Source organism: Nelusetta ayraudi, unplaced genomic scaffold, assembly GCF_046127955.1.
Source record: "Nelusetta ayraudi isolate G7.1 ecotype Tasmania unplaced genomic scaffold, CSIRO-AGI_Nayr_v1 ptg000110l, whole genome shotgun sequence".
NCBI classification, from domain to species: domain Eukaryota; kingdom Metazoa; phylum Chordata; class Actinopteri; order Tetraodontiformes; family Monacanthidae; genus Nelusetta; species Nelusetta ayraudi.
Genome location: NW_027466160.1, coordinates 315,001 through 336,035, shown reverse-complemented (window position 1 = coordinate 336,035; position 21,035 = coordinate 315,001). Strand labels below are relative to the sequence as shown.

At 56.3% G+C, this 21,035-nt stretch overlaps 1 protein-coding gene and 2 long non-coding RNA genes across 9 annotated transcripts in view; all 3 read right to left on the bottom strand.

Annotated features, from left to right (window-relative positions):
* Positions 1-890: 890 nt before the first annotated feature.
* Positions 891-2,079, bottom strand: LOC142903502 (uncharacterized). The gene is made up of 3 exons (XR_012929251.1): positions 1,336-2,079; positions 1,195-1,253; positions 891-1,118 (listed from the first exon to the last, which is right to left on the bottom strand). It is a non-coding gene; the product is annotated as an uncharacterized LOC142903502 (long non-coding RNA).
* A 1,550-nt stretch (positions 2,080-3,629) lies between these two features.
* Positions 3,630-21,035, bottom strand: part of LOC142903504 (uncharacterized) — a 59,098-nt gene continuing 41,692 nt past the window's right edge. For both annotated transcript variants that reach the window (XR_012929253.1, XR_012929252.1), the window contains exon 2: positions 3,630-4,411. This is a non-coding gene — a long non-coding RNA (uncharacterized LOC142903504). The remainder of the gene's footprint in view (positions 4,412-21,035) is intronic.
* Positions 3,886-21,035, bottom strand: part of rreb1a (ras responsive element binding protein 1a) — a 34,005-nt gene continuing 16,855 nt past the window's right edge. The window contains exons 1-17 of one of the 6 annotated variants that reach the window (XM_076049095.1): positions 18,982-19,508; positions 18,223-18,333; positions 17,924-18,128; positions 17,761-17,830; positions 17,523-17,615; positions 16,985-17,148; positions 14,317-14,452; positions 13,942-14,078; positions 13,168-13,357; positions 12,795-13,055; positions 11,734-12,223; positions 9,484-11,263; positions 9,014-9,180; positions 8,713-8,883; positions 8,451-8,612; positions 8,243-8,371; positions 7,597-8,151 (exon numbers count right to left, since the gene is read on the bottom strand). In XM_076049095.1, the coding sequence (XP_075905210.1) occupies positions 7,730-8,151; positions 8,243-8,371; positions 8,451-8,612; positions 8,713-8,883; positions 9,014-9,180; positions 9,484-11,263; positions 11,734-12,223; positions 12,795-13,055; positions 13,168-13,357; positions 13,942-14,078; positions 14,317-14,452; positions 16,985-17,148; positions 17,523-17,615; positions 17,761-17,830; positions 17,924-18,128; positions 18,223-18,333; positions 18,982-19,288 (4,995 nt within the window). In that variant the 5' untranslated portion in view covers positions 19,289-19,508 and the 3' untranslated portion in view covers positions 7,597-7,729. Of the gene's footprint in view, positions 6,926-7,596; positions 8,152-8,242; positions 8,372-8,450; positions 8,613-8,712; positions 8,884-9,013; positions 9,181-9,483; positions 11,264-11,733; positions 12,224-12,794; positions 13,056-13,167; positions 13,358-13,941; positions 14,079-14,316; positions 14,453-16,984; positions 17,149-17,522; positions 17,616-17,760; positions 17,831-17,923; positions 18,129-18,222; positions 18,334-18,981; positions 19,509-21,035 lie in introns of those variants that run through there. The other 5 variants (XM_076049097.1, XM_076049096.1, XM_076049100.1 and 2 more) reach the window with 5 other exon arrangements.

Here is a 21,035-nt window from a genome sequence, read left to right as displayed (position 1 = left end):
AGGACACAATGACGGAGTTCCAGAGCTGCTCGACTTCTTCGTCGAACCCTTTCGCTCGGTCCAAAGTGGCTGAAAGTCGGCCACGAAACATCGAGAGGAGGCTGATCAGAGAAAACTGGCATTATTGTGGTGAGTATCACACTTTTATCTCCACCACGTTCATGACGGAAGGACTTTTAAAGGTTCGCTGGAACAGCGGAAGAATTTGGACGTCGTTGAGCTTCTTCAGCGGCAGCGACCAGGTTCGTCCCCGCTCCGTGTCTGTGCACTTGATGAACATTTTCTTACACTCTCTCCACACTTAAAACGCACGTCTCACCAATTGCTTTTTATAGTTGCGTTATTTAGCAGCTAGCGAGACCTCGTGGCGGACTGATGGCTAATTGCTGACACCTGGTGCTCGGACTCTGAGCAGAAACCCGGAGGTGAAGGCTGTTTCTGGAGAAGTCTGTCATAGTTTACATTTGACGGCTGCTTTTTCCACAATAACTTCTTTCCAGGTGCCACGGTGGTTGCAGATTTCCATTTCACGGGAGCACATGTACAGTTGCTCATTTTGTTTAAGGTTTTGCAGCCACCACAACGATGGAGGATCTTGTCATTGAAAGGTGTTTTATTTCTGATCTCCTTGTGTCATTGTGGATGATCTGCTTTGAATTTAATTTCCAGTGTTGCTGAGAGCTGGCGTCCCTCCAGTGCTTGTGATGTCTGGAGCCACTTGGTGGATTGTTGAATAAAGGTTTTATTGCATCCCCTGTTCTTGTAGGTAATTTGGACTTTGTATTTTACTGCCAATTTTTTTAACAATTGGGACTTGGTAAAAAAAAATCTCAGTAGTGGGGGTTTCATCATGCTGGAGGCCCCGATAATACAACCAAGTGTTTGGGGCCTTTTTCTCAGCTCATTTGGACTGAGGGGCCTGCTTGAGACTCAAGTCAGCAAAATACAAACAAGTAGTATGTTTTTCAAAATCTTTATTTCAAAAACAGTCAGGAACAAATTGCAAAGAGGCAGTCAACCTGAAAAATGTGAAGGGACAGGCATATTTTGGGGCAAAAAATTAAGGGGAAAAAACAATTTTCCCCATTTTAAATTGGAACCGTAGCCAACGGTGACACCTTAGGAGATGAGGAGAGAGCAGAGTTAGAATCTCAGCTTCAAGAATGTGCAAGAAAAAAATAAAGACATACTCACCAACAAGATGTTGGCCTGGCCTCCTGGAACTCTGGCCTGGCCTCCTGGTCTCACTGCCTCTGTGACAAGACAAAGAAATAAAAATTTAAAAAATAATTGGAGAAAAAGAATAGTTTGGGAACAAGGAGACCCATGTCTCACCTGGCTTCAACACCTTCTGGATGTGGACCAGCGTCACCTCCAGACCCTCCTGTGGGAGGACAACACAACAGGCAAGACAATCAAAGACAATACATTTCACACCAAGTCCAGGTCAAATATAAATCAGGCACAACCTAGAATGAATCCTCTTTAAACCAGCTTCAATAAAGTCTTGATGAGTCGCTGCCATCTTCAGCACAGTGGTGCGGTCCAGTGAGGCTCCAGTCTGATCAGGTTTAGCCACAGTGGAAGATACTTCAGGGCCCCCTGGTGGACCACAAGGAGAATACAAGTTATGCACACAAAAAGACGGTCAACTTTGTAGACCTAAAAAAAAAGAAAAGCTTTGCAGGATGGCACAGCAACATTTCAAGAATGAATATACATTTACAAGTCAAAGTCAATCCTGGCCAGGACACATTTTACTCCAAGAAGACAGTCACTCAAGTAAAAAGGGAAACTGTGGCATTTGTGTGACTGTAAACTTGCAGGACATTGAGGGGGATGAGCACCCTCTGGCTGATGTGCACATCACCACATCAGGAGGAAAAACATTGAAGACAACACGTCCACACCTTTCTCTGCAGTGACTCCCTCACTCTGGTGAGCACCTGAAGGACAGCTCAGGAAAACATGGCCTCTCAATGCCAGGACTGCTGCTTCAAATATCCACAGTTTTTCACAACCAAGTTCTGTTCAAGATTTATTTTCTCAGCTTTACTAAACTTAAGAAACAATGATGGCCATAAAGAAAGAAAGAAAGACTCACCGACAAGATGTTGGACTGGGCCCCCAGAGCAAGCCAGGTGCGACGGTGGCAGATCAGAGCAGATCCAGACTCCAGAGCCGTCATCCGCTCCATGCTTCAGGTTCTGCTTCAGCCACTTCCTACTGAGACCGTGGGCGAAGAACAAGTCGAGTCCGTTCACGCTCTTAGGACCACTACCATCTGGTGGCCAGGTTGTGTAATTACATATAGTATGATGTATAGTAGTTGAGTGACAGCAGATGGATGGTCAGGTGAAACAGGGTTCCTCCTCAGGGTTTGCTGGAACCTTCCAAGGCCTGCATCTGAGCCAGGCAGTGAAGGAGCACTGGCTGGTGTGACTGGATCCAACAGCCTGGTCATGGCAGGGGAAGTCCGTCACCGCCAACTCAACCACAAAAAATAAAAAGTCAGTCAGCTGTGTGTGACACAAGAATGTTTCTGTCCCGGTTTTTTTGGCTGACTAAAGGCTGAAACATTCAAAATTAAAACACCAAGTAGAGAATAACTTATTTTTATTCTGGAGAAACATTTGTTTGTGCAAAAAGCCTCGAGACCCCTTTGGATGCGATTCACTTTGTAAATAAAGTTGATTTTAATTTTTGTGCAGACATTAAACCCGAGCATAGGCTCAAACGTTTAGGCCAGTTTGCTTTCACTGGAGTATCAGGCCAGACTCTGCATTAGTTTAACACGGTACAGTTTAGCAAACTGTTAAATCTTACCAGACTCCTCGAAACTCAGCGAAACTTTCGGAACCAACAGCCGCCGGCAGCCATTTTGGCTCCACGCCGACAGAGAGGCTACGAATGAACCGACGACACACGAGCAGAAACTGTTAGTGCCGCACAAAACACACGACGCAGTGAAATAAATCAAATGAAACCATCCCAATGGTTCTTTAGAGCCTTACCTCTGTACTCGCTCCATCCGGGTCAGTAGGGAGCTAGGCTAGGTGGCTCCGCTACTGGCTGCTAGGCTGATAGCATGCGATCAAGACAGCCAGCCAGGTGTGAAGGTAGCTCGGCGATAGTTAGCCACTTAGCTCGGTGCTAGCCAGGTAGGTAGTTAGTTGCTCGGTGCTAGGTAGCCAGTTAGCTCGGTGCTGGTTCTTTCGCTCCGTCCTGTTGAATAACTAAGCAGGAAACTGAGGCGTCACTCCGGTCTTTTAAGGGTCAGTGACTCAGGAAACAGGTGCGTCTCATTAAGCTGATGAGGGTCACCTGCTGCCAGTAAGTGGAACCTGCTGAGCAGGGCGGGGTGAGTCTGGTGGAATTCCAGCCCAAACTGCACAAATACAATTTGATCCAATGACAGCATCGCTTTTAGAGTCAATAAGTGGCGAGACACTTGGTTAACTGGTTGTCGTCATTTTAGTTTACCATCATATTTCAAAAAGATGCAACAGTAATAGATTTTCTCATTAATCTCCAGTAAACCATCACCTTTCGAGTTTGGCTGTCCTTTGTACCACTCAGGCATGCAGCAGGTCAACATCATTGCAAACTGGAAACACACACACGCAGGCCTCCTTAATAGAAACTTTATTGCTATTTATTGGTTCGAATACAGAACAGGTTTAGATCTCTTGACTTTGTGAAACACTGTCACACTTGAATCAGCAGGAGGCAACACTGATCAGGGGAGGGGCGCACAAACACAGGAAGTGACAAAACCCAGACTCACAGGAAATGGGGGGGGGGGGTGATGATTTCCTGCTGATGACGAGTTCACAGTCAAGTGCTAAATGTAGTGATTGACACTTCTGAATCGTTTTCTTTGAAAAAAAAGAGGGGAAAATAAACAACAAACGGCGACAAAAATCACGGGGACCAGTCAGGTTGCAACTCAGGAAGCGAAGCGTCTGGATTGGTGGAGACCCTGAGAGCGAAACATCGATTCAGACGACAACATCATCAGGATCAAAACACATGGGATTAACATGCACAAACCCACTAAAGCTACAAGTCACCCTTAAACACACAAAGAAAAACCCATTTTCACAGTTTATATAATCCATAAAGAAAAAAAGGAAATTATCTCCCCGCCAAAATAAAATACACAACAGAAACCACAGACATGTTCTCGACTCATATACAGGAGATCTACATAAAGCTTTTTGGATTTGTTATTGCTCGTCCGAGTCGCCTCTGTATGATTGGCCACGCCCCCTCGACCCCGCCCTAACCCCTCCCACCCCACACAACGAGACGCTCAGTCCACCACCAAGGAAAGTTCCTCTGAACAACTTCTGCAGCATCAACGTGAGATTTTTTAATACATGGCTTTTTCTCACACACACACACACAGCTGGGCTCCAAATAAATACAGTTAAAAACAGTCCATGTGCATTCCATTGAAGTCCAGTATTCATATGGCTGTGCATGCACACACAGACACACACATACACACGCACACACACATTCCAAACAGAGACAGACATACAGAGAGCAAACACACACACACACAGACACACACACACACACACACACTCCTGAACACAAATTAATCACCGACAGATCAACAAGAGACTGGAAGGCTGCTGCTGCTGCTGCTGCTGCTGCTGCACTCACCCACTTCAACCACCAGGTGGGGGCAGTCAGGGGGGAGACTGAGCGGAGCTGCTGCAGGGTGGTGTGAGGGGGTAAGGGGGCGTGTCCAACAGGTTGAGATGACGTGTGCAGAGCCTCTCTGTCTGTCTGTCTCTCTGGATGCGTCTGGTTTTTTCCCACTGTAGTAGTTCTAGTCGTCGTAGTAGTTGTAGTTTTGGAAGCTGTTAGTGCCAGTTCAGATCAATCGATGGACCGATCAGTTGCCCCCCCCCCCCCGCTCCAGATCAATCCATCGACCGCCGCCGTTACAGTTCCCGTTATGAGCCGCTGAGGTTTCCGTTTGTTTCGGTTTCTGAGGTTTTTTTTCTCCATATATTAAAATAAAGACAAAATGTACAAGACGAAATAAAAAACAAACACCAATAATCACAAACACCGATAATCACGCACAAAAACTAGCCCCGCCCCTTCTGATCATCAGAACCAATAGGTCACCTGCTCGTCGAGGAGTTAGCCCTTTAGCCGGTGACGCTCAGCTATGCGTTCCTGTCACGCTGCCGCTAACTTTTGCTTCGTCTGGAGAGAGAAAAAAAAAAAATCGACGTACAAACAAAAGCAACTGAAGTGATTGTCTTTGCCGCCAAATCACCGTCGACGCTCCGCCGGGAGAAACCGACCGTGCCGAGTTCCGCCAACAGCAGCCCTTTAATACTGAGGGAGGCCAGCCGCTAACGTGTTAAGTTTAGCAGCTCCGCTAGCCATCGCTAAAGGCCATAGCGGACAAAAGCAGCTTCGCCAAAACTCTCGACTTCGCCAGCTAGCGTTAGCCCTTTAGAGTTGAGCAGTGGTAAACTGTGGTGACTGAGTCCCCACTAGCCTAGCACTGACGTAGCCACATTAGCCATTAGCCTGGTGGAGGAAGACGTGGGATTTCAGGGTGGGTTTTTTGCCGTCGAGTGGCTCGCTTGTTGTTTCACTGCTTGAGAGAGAAAAAAAGAACGAGTTTTGAGGTCAAGTCGACCTCGTTGGCGCCGCACAATAGCATCAATAGCATCAATAGCATGCTGGGGCCTCTGCCATTAGCCGAGAGCGCCGCACACATTCATACACACACACACACACACACACACACAGACAGACAAGACAAATATTTGATTTGTTCAGAAACCGCTGGTGAGCGTCACGTCCCACTGTCCACATCTGGAATCAACTGAGAAGATAGAAAATGAAAAACAAGGATCGACGTCCAAACAGAGACAAAAACTTATTGCCTCGTCTTCTTTTCTTCTTCTTGTACAGTCTGGTGCGTCGCGCTGCATCTTCCAGTTACAAAAACAAGCTGCTTGGAGTCCCACGGCGCCCCCCCACGCCCACACCCCAGGAGTCCTGGTCTAAGCTCCGCCTCCTGACACGAGACCTCAGTTCATGGTCACTCTCCCACACAGTCTCCTACGGCGATGATAATAATAAATCATGACTTTATTCTCATTACTGCTGCAATATCGAGCCCCCCCCGCCTCCCCAGAGCACAAACAAAAACAGACGCAATTATTGTTTCCATAAAAAGCTGTAAAAATTAGATCCATCCTCCAAAAAAAGTCCGACTAGTAGTAAGGCACTTCAACAGAACAAGCTCCTCCCCCTCTGACTGAAAGAAAATCAACAAAAGCTCTTTGCATGGTCCTCCTGGTGGCTGCTGATGGCACTGCTCTTCACTCTACGCCCACCAGGGGGGGCAGTGGTGGCTTGGCGTGAATCTCCAGCAGCCCCTGGAGGAAGCCCTCATCGGGGGCGGGGTCTGCTGGGGCGGGGTCTGTGGGGGAGGGTTCAGAGGGGGAGGGGTCTTTGGGGGCGGAGTCTTTGTGGGCAGAGTCGTCGTGGTCATCGTCGCCGCCCGTCGTCTTTGTGTCAGTAGCTGATTGGTCAGAACTGGAGTCGCCATCCGCCGCGGCCTGAGGCTCCGCCTCCTCCTGCTTTGACTCCGCCCCCTCGCCCTCCACCTCCTCTTGCTCCTCCCCCACCTCTTCCTCCCTCTCCTCCTCCAGCTCCTTGGTCGCCGCGCCGCTGCCGCACTCGCTCTCGTTCTCCGACGGTGGGCAGGTGGAGGTGGGCGTGGCCTCGTCGCCGTCGCTGGCACCGTCCTCGTGGCCACCGCCGGTACTGACTCCGCCGCCACCGCTGCGGGGCTTGAGGTGGATCCTCTGGTGGCGGACCAGGCTGTGCTTCAGGGTGAAGGTCCGCGCGCAGGTCTGGCAGCGGTAGGGCCGCTCACCTGCACACACAGGAAGTCAAGGATGGAGCAGGAAGTCAAGCACAAAGCAGGAAGTCCGGTGCTGAGTCACCCACTGGCTCCCTCTATGGGCAGCCTTGATATAGTGACTCATTATTTTTTTGCATGATTCAAACTTCCAGACGGTCGGTGGCAAAACACTGATCAGCTGATTGATCGATGGGCTGATTGATCAGCTGATTGATTGATGGGCTGACTGCAGGTGTGCTCCTACCTGTGTGTGACCTCATGTGTCGGGTCAGGTCCTGCAGGGACCAGAACCTCTTCCCACAGACGCTGCAGATCTTCTTCCTCTTGTCCAGACGGCGTCCTGAGGCCTCGCCGCCGCCGCCGCCATCCTGGCTCTTTGGTTCCGACGCTTCCTCATCGCTACGCCCCTCCTTCTCTCTCTCCTCCTCCTCCTCCTCCTCCTCCTCATGGTCCTCCTCTCCCTCCTCCTCCTCCTCTTCATCCTCTCCCTCCTCCTCCTCCTCCTCCTCTTCTTCTCCTTCCTCACCACTGGCTTCGGCCTCGCTGGCTCCGCCCTCGCTGGCTCCTCCACCCTTGGCCCCTCCTTCCTCCTCCTCTTCCTCTGGCTGTGCCTCCTTCAGCACCACCTCCTCTCTCTTCTTGCCGCTCTCCACCACCACCTCCTCCTCCTTCTCCTCCTTTTCCTCCTCTTCTCCGGCGGGAGGCTGCTCCTCCTCCTTGGCAGGGGGCGGGGCCTCCTCGCAGAGGTGTGCCCTCTGGTGGCGGGCGAGGGTGGTGGCGTAGCGGAAGCTCTTCTTGCACACGTCACACACGTGCTTAAAGTCGGGTTGCTTGAGGGTGGGGCTGCTGGGGGCGGGGCCAGGCCCCTCCTCTTCCTCTTCCAGGCTGTGGGGCGGGGAGGAGGCAGACTCCTCCTCGGGGGCGGGGCCTGAGGACGTGGACAGCTTGAAGTCGATGAGCTTCTTGCCGAAGTTGAGGTCCAGGCTCTTGTTGCTGTGGCAGTCGTCGTCGTCGCTGTCGCTGTCGGCCTGCAGGGGGCGACAGGTGACTGTCAATCACATGACCCGACAAACAGGAAGCGGCGACCTGGTTGGGGGGGGGGGGGGGGGTGCAGGGTCTCACCCTGCTGCTGCAGCTCTGTGGAGGCTGATTCTCCTCAAACATCTTGCCCTCTGGCTCCCCCTGCTGGTCCGTCTGCTCCAGGCCTGCCGCCTCCAGCTGCTCGGCGGCGCCACCTGCTGCACAACCCATGATCTGGTCAGAAACAAACCTGCTTCCCCTCCCGAGTGCCACCAACGTGTTGTTGTTGTTGGGCAGTTTGTCACTGACCCTGGTTTGCTTTGGGGGCGGGGCTTCCTGGCCCCCCCTCCTGATCATCAGGATGAGCGGAGTCTGCATCCTGGGCCGCACGCGGGTCCTGCTTCTCTGGCGTGCCCTGTTCCGTCTCTGACTGGCTCTCTGCAGTGGCGACAGGGTCAGAGGTCAGGGTGTTCTACCAGCAGCAGCAGCAGCAGCAGCAGCTGCTCCTCTCTCTCACCTGCGCTCTCAGGTGAGCCGTCGTCGCCGTCCTTCTTGCCGATGCTGCCGTTTCGCCGCAGCGTCCTGGCCGTCACGCCGTGTTTCCTCAGCAGGTGGCGCTCACAGTTTGACTTGGTGGAGAAGAAGGCGTCGCACTTGGGGCAGGGGAAGGGCTTCTGGCCTGTGGGGGGGGGGGGGGGGGCAGCGGAGGTGGTGATCAGACAGAGATTCAAAGGACAGAGGTGCTGAGTGCAGCCCAGGCTGTTGGAAGTGAATCTCACCGGTGTGGGTCAGCATGTGCCTCTGCAGCGAGCTGGCCCAGGGGAAGACCCGGGGGCAGTAGGGGCAGGTCATCTTCTGGGCTGAGTTGGAGTAGGCGTTCTTCTTGACCTTTGACCTCCCGCCCTCGTCCTTGGCTCCGCCCCCCTCCTGCTCCTCGGCCCCTCCCACATCTGTCACGGCACAGAGGAGAAGGTCACAGTTGAACCTCACAGCGCTAAACCCCCCCCCCCCCCCCCCCCCCACCACCACCACCACCACCCCCGCTCCCCTCCCCCCCCTGACCCCTCCCTCCTTCCTCACCTCTCTTAGTGGCCACCAGCTCGGTGGCGCCGCCTTGCAGGAAAGGGCGGAACTTGTTGGTGTCTGTGGTGGCCAGCATCTTCTCCACGCTGGCGAACTCGCCACTCGACTCCAGGTCCACGCCGCTGCTCTTGGCCGTCAGCACCGCCTTCTTCCTGGGACGCTTCCTGTGATTGGAGCAGCTTTCAGAAAGGAGCCAAACATCTGTTCAACATCAGCTGGTGATTGAATTTCACAGCTGGACGAGGCCTTCGTGCATCCTGTCGCACTTCACAAACGTGGGAAAGGTTGCTCAAGATGATTTTCTAAACCTGTCCACTAGGGGTCACTGTCACACATAAAAACTACCAAGACTTTGTGCCTCTTTATCCAGTAATTGTGTGACTTTATGGATTTCATATTAATTCAGTGCGCTGTCACCGCTGTGCCCCCTGGTGGTGGGAGGGCTGAATTGCACCTTCTCGACTCACCTGGCCGAGCTGTCCGCGCCGCTGTCATCGCTCACTGCCTCTGGCCCCCCCGACGGTCCCGGTGGGTCCGCGGTGGCGGTGGGGGTTCCCGGGGGGGCGTCGCCCGCCTGGGTGGGTGTCGGCTTGTCCTCCAGTGGGGCGGCGGCCTCCCGCCTCAGCAGGTCCTGAGCTCCGGAGACGGAGTGGATGATCTGGGCGATGGAGGCCAGCGGGGGGAGCTCTTTGGTGGCAGGGCTGGGGGCGGGGCTGGGGGAGGGGGCGGGGGCAGCGGCCGGCTTGGGGAGCAGGGGCTTGAGGCGGGGGGTGCGGGCGGCGGCGTTGAGTCCGGCCAGCGACGAGGGAGGCGGTGCCGGGCCGGGGGGCAGCTGGTAGCAGCCCAGCTGGGGGGGCAGGGGGGGCAGCGGTGGGGCAGCGGGGGGGGGCTTCTCCTCCCTGGACAGGGCCAGGGGGAGGAGCTGCTCGCTGGCGGCGCCCAGCTGCTGTTGCTGCTGCTCTGTCTTGATGTGGCGCTTGGGAGGGTGGGGGGGCTCCACCCGCTGCCTCTTGCTGGGCACCGATAGGTCGATGGGCTGGTCCGAGTCCAGCCCCGGAGGGGTGGGGGAGGGGGGGCCCTCCACCTTCACCCCGCCGGTGCCGCCGGGGGAGGGGGGGCCGCTGCGGGGGGCCCTACCCCTCCCACTGGCTGAGAAGTCCAGAGGCTGGTCGTCGGGGGGGTAGAGGCCGGCGGGCGGGGGGGCCTCCACCTTCACCTGGGTCTTGGCGGCCGTTGCGGCGGTGACGCCGGCCCGACTGGCACCGGCTGTGCTGGTGGCAGGCAGCAGCGTGGCGATGTGCTCCTCGATCTCGCGCTCCTGCACCTCGGGGTGCTGCTTCAGCAGGTGGTGGATGCAGTTCCGCTTGGCCAGGAAGGCGGCGCCGCAGCGCCGGCACTCGTAGGGCTTCCGCTGGCAGCCGTTGTGCGTGCGCAGGTGGATCTGCAGGCCGCGGTACGACTTGAGGTCCTCGCCGCAGAAGCGGCACGCCGTCTCGGCCGCTGACCCGCCCAGCTCCGCCTCCTGCTGGCCGGTGGTGGTGATGCCGCCGGCGCCGGTGGCGGTGGAGGTGACGTACTTGATGTTCTTCTCGATGTCCTTGCGCGACGTCTTGCCGTGCTTCTTGCGCAGGTGGCGCTCGCAGTTGGCCTTGACGGTGAAGGGGTAGTGGCAGACGCGGCAGACGTACGGCCGCTCGCCGCTGTGCGTGCGCAGGTGGCGGATGAGCGTGGCCTTGTCCGGCGCAACGTAGTCGCAGATGTTGCACTGGTGCGGCAGCACGCCCAGGTGGAAGCGCATGTGCGCCTGCAGCACGCCAGAGAAGGCGAACGACTGGTCGCAGAAGCGGCACTGGTAGGAGCCCTTGGCGCCGCCGCTGCCACTTCCTGTTTTGCTCCCCGCCTTCCTGCCGCTGCCGCCGCCCAGCGCGGCCTCCTCGTGCAACAAGGCCGTGTGCGCGGCAGGCGGCGAATCAGACAGCGGCGTCTGGGCGTCGCCCATGCACTCTGCGTCCTGGCCCCCCCCAGCGGGGGCGGAGGAAGACGAGGACGAGGACGAGGACGAGGACGAGGGGGGTGGGGTCTTGAAGAGTGAGGGGGTGGGCGGCGGCAGGCTGGGGCTGATGCAGCCCAGCGAGGCCTGCTGGGAACTTTGCAGGGGGGGCGGGGTGCCTGCCGTCAGGCTGGAGCGGGGCGTGAGGGGGGGCTTGGGCTTCAGTGGCGGCATCGACCTTTGACCCTGGACCGGACCTGCAGGGGGGAGGGGTGGGATTGAGGGGCGACACAATGTCAGCAGTGTCGGGGAGTCACGGGCTGTGATGTCATCAGGTCGTTTATCATCAGGGATTAATCATGACTAATCATGATTAATCATGATTCCATCTCGCTTCCCTTCTACAGACAAAACCTATTCACACTTCTGATTGGCTCTTCCTTTGTGACTCGCAGCGCCCCCTACTGCTCGCCTGCCAGTCAAATGATCTCCCTCTGCTTAGAGTGCTGCTGGAAGCTCAACACTGTCAGGTCTCAACAGTTGAGAACATTTATTCTAAATACAGACAAGAAATTCAAATGTAATCAAATGTAATGAGTTACATTACTTTGATAAAAGTCAATGCCACCATTACACTTTCAACAGGGTAGCTTGGAATTGCAAGCAATTCCATTCACAAAGTAAACCTTCCAGAACAAGTCACATGACCGCCGAGGCCGACACCCACCTTGACCTGCGGTGACCCCGGGCGTCTTGGCGTGCACCGGCAGCGCCAGCCCCATCTGGTTGGGGGCGGAGGCTGCCACCTTGAGGATCTGCTGGATGTCGGCCAGCTCCATGACGCCGGCGCCGGCGCCGCTGCTGCCGCTGCCCTCCCGCGGCTTTGCGCCCGACGAAGCGGTGCTGCCTGTGGCGGCGCCCCCGTCAGGCTGCAGCAGGAAGCCCGCCTGGAAGGGCTGCAGCGAGAGCAGGCTGAGAGCGTCGCGCTGGCTCAGGCCCTGTAGTGTGGGGGCGGAGCCAGGGGCCTCCAGCAGCGGGATGCTGAGCGCCGTCAGGCCCCCCAGGCCCCCCAGCGCCCCCAGGCCCCCCAGGCCCAGGGTGAGGAAGGTGGGGGTGGGCTCCTGGGGCAGGCCGGACGCCCCCACCTCCACCTGGATCACCTTGATGCTGTCCAGGTGGGCCTGGTGGATCTCGTCGTCGCTGGGCCCCGCCTTCACCTGGGAGACAGACAGAGAGGCCCGTCAGGTCATGTGACCACCAAGAGTTCACTTCTCATGAATCTTACTGAAAGTTACCATACTGAGTGTCACGTTCTGACAGAGAGGAGGAAGAGGAGGAGGAGGTGGAAGAGGAAGAGGAGGTGGAAGAGGAAGAGGAGGAGGAGGAAGTACAGAAGGAAGAGGTGGAAGTGGAGGAGGTGGAAGAGGGGGAAGTGGGGGAGGAGGAAGCGGAGAAGTAGGAGGAGGTTCCATTTTTAGCTGAGTGGAAGGGGGGGGGGTGGTCAAAGTTTGATTTACACAAGCGTGTGTGTGTGTGTGTGTGTGTGTGTGTGTGTGTGTGTGTGTGTGTGTGTGTGTGTAAAGGTCATCCTGCCACTTGTTAGCATGTAGTGGCGGCGCCTAGTGGTGGTTTCAGTTCAGAGGAGGTGAAGAGAGGAGGACTGGGAGGAGGAGAGGGGAGAAAGGATGTGGGGCAGGAGGTGAGGAGGAGGTGAAAGAGGAAGAAGGGGATGAGGAGGGAAGCTTGGGGGGGTGTGGGGGGGGAGACAACCTCTGACCCCATACTTACTGTGGAGACGTGCTGGAGGCCCAGGCCCTGCAGGAAGCTGGCCTGGCCCGCTGGAAGGTCGGCCTTGGCCTCGGTCTGGTCCGCCTCCGCATTCTGCCCCACCCCCTGCTCTTCGGAGTGGGCGGGGCCGGGCTTCTCTGGGTGGGCGGTGGCCTTGTGCAGGTCCAGGGCGGAGCGCAGCGGGAAGGCCTTGTCGCAGCCGTCGCACACGAAGCGGTGGAACTTGCTGATGCAGCGCCGCAGGTTGGTCTCACACCACACCTGGACACACAGATAGACAGACAGACAGACAGACGGACGGGGGGTGAGACTGTGAGCAAGGTCACCGGGGGTCACTCAGCGGCTGCCGGGGGTCACTGGGAGGCGCTGCTACCTGTGCGATGTGCGGGAACTTGTTGCAAGAGAAGTCGATGAAGGCCAGGTCGTTGAAGCCGGTGGGGATGGAGGGGTTGTTCTGGATGAAGGGCCGCCCGCTGGGGTCCAGGGGGAGGAGCTTATGCACGGCAGCGTTGTGGCGCAACAGGCCGCGGTGCGTCCGGAACGACAGGCAGCACAGGTCGCACCTGGGCAGGGGAGGAAGGCCACACCCACAACTGATGACCTCACAGTGGCGCCCAATCACAGAGCGTGCATGCATGTGTGTGTGTGTGTGTGCATATGACCACTTCCATCACCTGTGTGCCTACATTACCCACAACCCTTGGGCAAGACGTATGCTCGCCATGGCTTCTGCTAAAGCAGGAACACATGAAGATTGAATGTTGTCCACCCCAAGGCTCTCCTCCCTCCTCCTCCTCCTCCTCCCTCCCACCACCTCCCCTTTCCTCCCCCTGCTCCTCTCCTATACTCTGCTCCCTCTCCCCCCCCCCCGTCAATCCTCTTAGCAGCTGATTAGGGAGATTTACGGCTAAATATTCCTGCCTCACTTCATAGTGCTCCCCTCCTTCACACTCCTCCATCCTTCCATCCATCCTTCCATCCATCCTTTGCTCCTCTACTCCTCCTGCTTCCTTTTCAACTTCGTTCCCTCCTTGCTTTCCTCTCTCTTCCCAGTTCTTTCCTCTCCTCCCCCTCTTCTTCCTCACTGGGCCCGGAGCACTGACGCTTCAGTGTGTGTGTGTGTGTGTGTGTGTGTGTGTGTGTGTACCTGAGTGCCATGTCGGGGTGTGTGTCCATGTGTGCGTCCAGCTCCAGCCTGGAGCTGCAGGTCTTGAAGCAGAGGGGGCAGGGCAGCAGCTCCTCCTCTGCTGCTGGGGCCTCCTCTGAGGCTGCGTCCGCCGACGTCTGACACACACACACACACACATCCTCATCATCATCATCTTCATCACCATCATCACCATCACTTATTTTCTTTTTATACCCTACAAATATTTTATTTTTAGTTTGTATTGCTTTCTTTTAATTAATATAATTAATATAATTTTCCATCTTTTTTGCACTACTCTGGGATTAATAAAGGCATCTTCATCATCATCATCATCATCGTCATCAGCCCCTCTTCACCACCATAGCCGTGTACCTTCTTAGTGGGCGGCTCCTCGCCGTTCTCCTCCTCCAGCCTCCTCTTGACAGACGGACGGCGGCGTTTAGTGGGGGAGGGGGGGCTGACGGGCAGCAGGCCGCTGGCCGGGTCCTTCTCGTGAATTTTCATGTGCCTGCAAATGCACAGAAACAAAAAGAAGAAAAAAAAGCTCTGTGACACAAGAAACAAACAGGATGCTGATGAAGACGCGTCCTGGTGTTTTCACTGCTGCTGCAAGGAATTCTGGGAGTGTGAAGGAGGGATGGACTGATGGACGGATGGACGGATGGACACACACACACACACACACACACACACACACACACACACACACACACACACACACACACACACACACACACACACACACACACACCAAATAAGTGTGTGTAATTAGGACAATTACGGGGAGCAGCAGCGAGAGCGGAAGTAGTGAGGTAGCGATCGTGTGAAAGCATGTCGGATCATGTGACCACCAAAAGTTCACTTCTCAAAAATCATTTTCAGTTACGCTACTGAGCATCACGTCCTGACAGAGGAGTAGGAGGAGGAGGATCCATCTTTAGCTGTGTGTGTGTGTGGGGGGGGGGGTGTCATTCACACGCACACGTGTGTGTGTTTAAAGGTCATTCTGCCACTAGTTAGCATGTGGTGCCTAATGGTGGTTTCAGTTTACAGCAGTTTGCGGAGTTTGGAGGAGGAGGAGGAGGAGGAGGACTGGGGGGGATGAAGGGTGGAAAAGAAGAGCAGCAGGAGCAGCAGGAGCAGCAGCAGCAGGCGGCTGGATGAGTCTCTATTAATAGGACCCCTGCAGGCAGGCAGGCAGACAGGCAGCAGGCTGGACGCCCATAAGAGGTCCTGGCAGACCTGGGAGCAGCCGACAGGAAGTGGCAGAGGAAGAGCAAAGAGGGCGGCAACAGGGGGCAAAGTCTCCTTCTTATGGGCTGTGACAACCCCCCCCCCCAGGAGGCGGCCAATCAGACGGCAGGGGGGGAAAACTGCAGAGTCAGCAGAGACACAATCTTGCTGCCAGTGTGTGTGTGTGTGTGTGTGTGTGTGAGTGAGAAGTTTGAGATATCAACAGCTGCACAGCCTGTCGCACACACACACACACACATGCACGCACACGTACACATGCACACAAGCATGCACGCAGTGTCTTGTGTGTAACAAAAGTATCAACAGGCATCACACACACAGTTCACGTGCAGCAGCAGCAGCAGCGGCTGTAACCTCGGCCTGCACTGCCACCACATCACCACAGGGGGCAGTGGTGTGCTGACTAGAAGGATTTCATCTCCTCCTCCTCACCCTCCTGGTGTGTGTTAAAGAGCCTCCTAGTGGCAGCAGAAGGAACTGCCAGCAGAGAAACCGGAGGAACCGGTTTCTCCCTCTGCAGGATGTTTGCTGCAAAATGGATGCTGGGGCCGAGTGGAGCGGGATCTCCTCCTCCTCCTCCTACTCCTCCTCCTCCTCCTCTCCGCTGGACAGGAAGCAGGCGTGTGGAGCCACGAATTGTCGAATGCTTCCTGTCCAGCGGAGAGGAGGAGATCCCACCTCCTCTTGCTCCTCCTCCTCCATGTGCTTCTCATATTTCAGAGGATGTTCAAGCAGTTGCTCGCTTCCCACTTTATTTTCCTACTGCAGCTCGGCAAAAAAAAACAGAAAGAGCGAGTGAGCAACAGAGAGCGAGAGGGAGGGAGAGAGAGAGCACTTCCTGTTTGCCTCCTTCCCACCCTCCCCTCCTCCTGCTCCGTTTTCTCTTCCAGACACTAAACAGAAGAACATGGCCGCCTCCTGCACATTCTTTCCTCCCCTCCTGCCTGCCTGCCTGCCTGTCTGTCTGTCTGTCTGTCTGCCTGTCTAGCAGGGTGTGTCTGTCTCTGGAAGTCAGCATCCAGCAGTGATGCAGCGCAGCTCTTTTGTTGCGGGGGAGTGAGGGAGGGAGGGAAGGAGGGGACTCACCAGGCCGGACCGGCCACTTCCCCCAGCGGCCAGCGGGGGGCAGTGCAGCCGACAGGAGGGAGGCCAGAGGCAGAGAACAAGAGGCTGTTTGAAGCCTGATGGAATGTTGTTCACAGCCGCTGGAGCCTGGCGCTCCTTTTTTCCCCCCCTCTCTCTGTGCTTGTGAGCTGCGCCCTCTAGTGGCTGCATCACTCGTGCTCATGTTTTCACACCGTTTTCAACTCGATTTCGGGGGTGGTGGAGGTGGTGGTTCAGATACACATTAACACACACACACACACACACACACATGCACACACACACACACACAGAACGTCGTTGGAGACGAAAGAGGCTGGACCTCAGTGATAACTGGCTGGGCGTTACTCTGTGTGTGTGTGTGTGTGTGTGTGTGTGTGTCAACTCTGGGTTGCTGCTCTCATCACGCTTGACTGAAGATGGGAGTTAAACACCAACTTCCTCCACTGCATCTGTGTGTGTGTGTGTGTGTGTGTGTGTGTGTGTGTGTGTGTGTGTGTGCGTGTGCGCTTGTGTGTGCTGCTCTCTCTCCTCTGCTAACTCCTGGTTGTTGACTTGAGTGGCTCTTGTGTTTACAGGCCACTTCCTGTGTTGGTGTTGGACTCCGCCCCCCCCCCCCCCTGCCCCATCAGCCGTGTGAGTGTGTGTGAGTGTGTGTGTGTGTGCGTGCACGCTGGCTCACCTGTGCATGTTGCCATTGGTGGTGAAGGTCTGGCCACAGACGTTGCACTTGTAGGGTCTCTCGCCGCTGTGGACCAGCATGTGTCGGTCGAGCGAGGAGGCGGAGCTCAGGCACTTGCCACAGATGCTGCAGGAGTGGTCCGTGGCGCCTGCGTCGGCATTGTGCTGCGGGACGACCAGCAGAGGGCGGGACACGCCCACTCAGTCAGCGAGCCTCGAGCGGAGGACCAACCGAGCGTCGCTTATCATTGAGAGGGGCCGAGAAAACCCGGGGCGGGATAGGCTGCAGGGGTTTGTGGGGGCGGGGCCGAGACGGTCAAGCTCCACCTCTGATGACATCATCATCATCATCATCATCATCATCAGAGCCAAGAGGGCAAAACAATGATGAAGCCACCTGGCAGCCATCTTATATGTGGTCAGCTGCTCCATGCGCGCGCGCGCGCGCGTGTGTGTGTGTGTGTGTGTGTGTGTGTGTGTGTGTGTGTGTACATCTCTATGACCTGCGGCATGTGCAACAGGAAGTGGGCGTGGCCTACCTGTCTGATGTGCATGGTGAGCTGGTGCTGCGTCCCGCAGTCCTTATTGCACAGCGGACAGATGAAGGCCGAGCTCGAGTCATCTTTGGTGTCCTGAGGAGGGAACACACACACACACACACACACACACACACAGTTGAAGCATACTTCCTGTTTCATCACCACGGGAAGCTGTGAGACACTGCAATGTAATTTAGCAGTGCATGATGGGAGGGGGAGGGGGCAGGGCTTGGCGTACCTGGTTGCGTCGTGGGTTGCGGCTGGGCGGGGCTCTCATGGCTCCTGAGGGTATCTTGCCGGGGGAGGGGCTACAGATTGGGGGGGAGGGGGGGGGTTAACCAGGGCAGGACGTGACGGCAGAGTTGATGGCGCGGTGATGTGGGGGGAGGGGTGTGGCTTACCTGGGGGAGGAGCCTGCGGGGGAGGCGGCCGAGCTGCCCCCTCCTGCTTGCTGCTGTCGCTCCGCCTGGCCGTTGAGGGTCCCTGCCGCTGACATCACCGCTGACATCATGGCGTTGATGGGGGAGAGGTCACCTCCTCCTCCTCCCCCTCCTCCTCGGTCTCCATTCTGCAACTTCTTCTCTCCCTCCATTGGTCCGTTGCTCACTGCGCAGTGAGACGAGCAGGAAGCTGGTGAGCAGCTGTGAGCGCTCTGTACACAGGTGCATGATGGGAAGGAGGGTGCTCCGCCATCTCTCACCTGTGGGGGCTCCTGGCGTCGCCGTCGTCTCCTCGTCCTCCTCCTCCTCCTCCTTGGACACCTCCTTGGTCTGGTCCCGCCGCTCCACGCTGGCGTTCTCCATGGCCACTGCTAGGGGGCAGCAGAGAGGAGAGTCGGAGAGTCAGTCAGTCAGTCAGTCAGTCAGTCAGCTCAGCTCAGCTCAGCTCCGGTTGACCCTTGACCTCCAGAACTTGGGAAATCAAAGGGCTCAGATCATAGCCTCCACATCAAAGGAAGATGGGGTTCCATGGTGGCCATGGAAACCCATCAAAGCCTGCAGAGATGCTCCAGGCCCCTCCCCCGACCTCCCCTCTCTTCCCTTCCATGATGGAAGGCTGGAAGGCTGGATGGAGAAGATGGCAGTGGAGCAGCTCTGGGATCCACCGGCTGCTGCAGACGAGTCACACCAAAAAAAACTCTCCTGCTTGTCAGCAGCAGGCCCAGAGCTGCTCTGCTGCCCCCTGCAGGCCACCACTCAGCTTAGCGCCCCCTACTTGTCCTGGAGGCGAGACCTTCTTCTCTTCCCTCCTTGCCTTCCAAGATGGATGGATGGATGGATGGAGAAGAAGGCAACAGAGCAGCTCTGGGTGCTAGCAGAACAAGAGCAAGATGATAAAACTCATCTCCAGCAGTACCAGCATTACCAGCAGTACCAGCAGTACCAGCAGTACCAGCAGGTCCAGAGCTGCTCTGCTGCTCCCCGCAGGCCACCGTTCATCTTAGCTCCCCCTACTCGACCTTCTTCTCCTCCTCCGTCTTCCTCCTCCTCCCTGTCCTCCTCCTTCTCCTCCCTCTCGCCCTGCTCTCCTCTGGCTCGGACCGGCAGGCCGCAGACGCGCCTCAGCGCCGCCATCCTCAGCTTCCATTCCACGGTGGCGTCCATCCTGGAGTGACAGCCGCTCGCCGCATTCAGTGGATGCGGCGCCGCCGGCACGCAGCTTAAATGGGCGACGCACAGAAAGGCTTTAATGTGGAACCTATAATCTCCACCTTTGTCTTTGATGACAGACGGCCCTCCTGACTTTGATGAGAAACTTGTCGTCATGTGATCCCGTCGGCCCCGGCAACCGAGCCCAGGGTTCTAGCAGGCTGACTTTAGAGGGAGGAGGAGGAGGAGGAGGAGGAGGAGGACAAGGAGCTCGGCCCTCCTTCTCCTTCTTGCTCTCCCTCCTGAGGAATGATGATGTCGCTTCCTGCCTGATTGGTTGCAGAGATGCTGGACATCATCAGCACCACCTTCAGACCAGGCCTGGTACTGCACCCCCAACACGGATTGTTGATTGTTTAGCTCCCTTTTTGAGGCCCCCTGCCCAAAACTTGGTCTCAGTGGGTGTGGCCGACACCTGCAACCAACGGAGTCATGTGATTCACCTCTAATGAATCTGCTGCCACCTAGTGTTGGTGGTGGTGTTACACCGCGGCTAAACTCTCTCCTCCTACGGGCCCCTGAAGGCAGCGTCAGCCTCACACTTCCTGCTCAGCATCCTCAGCTTCACTTCCTCTTTCAGACGCTGCTCTGACTTTTAAATGGATGAAGGTGCGACGCCCGTCCGCCTTTGATCCGCCAGAGAGGAGGCGGGGCTTGTGCCCCATCCCCCTCCGATCCCCAGCAGGGCGGTGTGGCAATCCCAACACCTGGGAGGAGGGAGTGGGGGGGGGGGGGAGGGGCGGAGAAGAAGAAGAAGAAGTAGAAGAAGAGAAGAACTAATGACTGTTTCCTGTCTGGCAGCCCCCACAGGAAGAGGCTCTCCAGAGCCAACCACTTCCTCCTCCATCTGAGAGAGAGGGGGGGGGCTGTGTGTATGTGTGTGTGAGAGACAGAGAGAGTGAGTGAGAGAGAGCGAGGGGGGGGGGTGTTTTGACATTCCACAGTGAGAGGGAAACTGCAGCAGCAGCAGCGAAAACGCTGTTAAATCCATGAAGAAGCAACAGAGTTTTTTGAAAGAGCAGGAAGGGGCGGAGCTAGGGAGAGGAAGGAGGAGCGGGAGGAAGAGGAGGAGGAGGCAGCTCAGTCGAACCAGAGCAGAGAAGAAGAAGAAACAAAGAAGAGGAGAAAGCTGAAGACAGGACAAAGTTCTGGACCTGCTCTTCAAAATAAGAGCACCGATGTTCCCTGGATTGTTGGGAACAGTTGGGATGGTTTGGAAGAGAAGATTTAGGGAAACCTCCCGTTATGGCCGAGATCACTGGTGATGATAGGTGGAGGAGGAGGAGGAGGAGGAGCTTCAGGGCAACTGTGTGTGAACAGTGTGTGTGTGCGTGTTTATGTGTGTTTGTGTAGCGCTGCTCTGCGCGACACAGTAGGACATGGTGGCAGCAGGTGCAGCAGCAACACAACACAACAACACACACACATAGTTTCACGTGAACAAATGCAACAGGGTCGTTGAAGGAGCAGAAGGGGGAGGAGTTAAAGCAGAAAACAGGAAGTGGCCAGAGGACACAGAGAAGGTTCGTTTGTCGAGGAGGACGGAGGAGGCGAGGCCGCAGCCTCCATCCATCCATCCGCCCCCTGGTGGCCAGCCGCAGCGCTGCACCCCCCCCCCCCCCCCCACCAGCTGATGGAACAGTGTTTGTCTGTCACTGCAGGTCGACCTGCTGTTCATGCTCATCAGTGGGGGGTGGAGCTTCACAAGGGAAGAACCTGGAGCGGACATCCTCATTGGCTCCACCCTTCTACCCCACCCCCGCCCCCACTGTATGAGTGCATGAGAGAGAGAGAGAGAGCTGATGTTACAGCATCTGCTCCCAACTATCACTCTCTCTCACACACACACACACCCTGACATTCT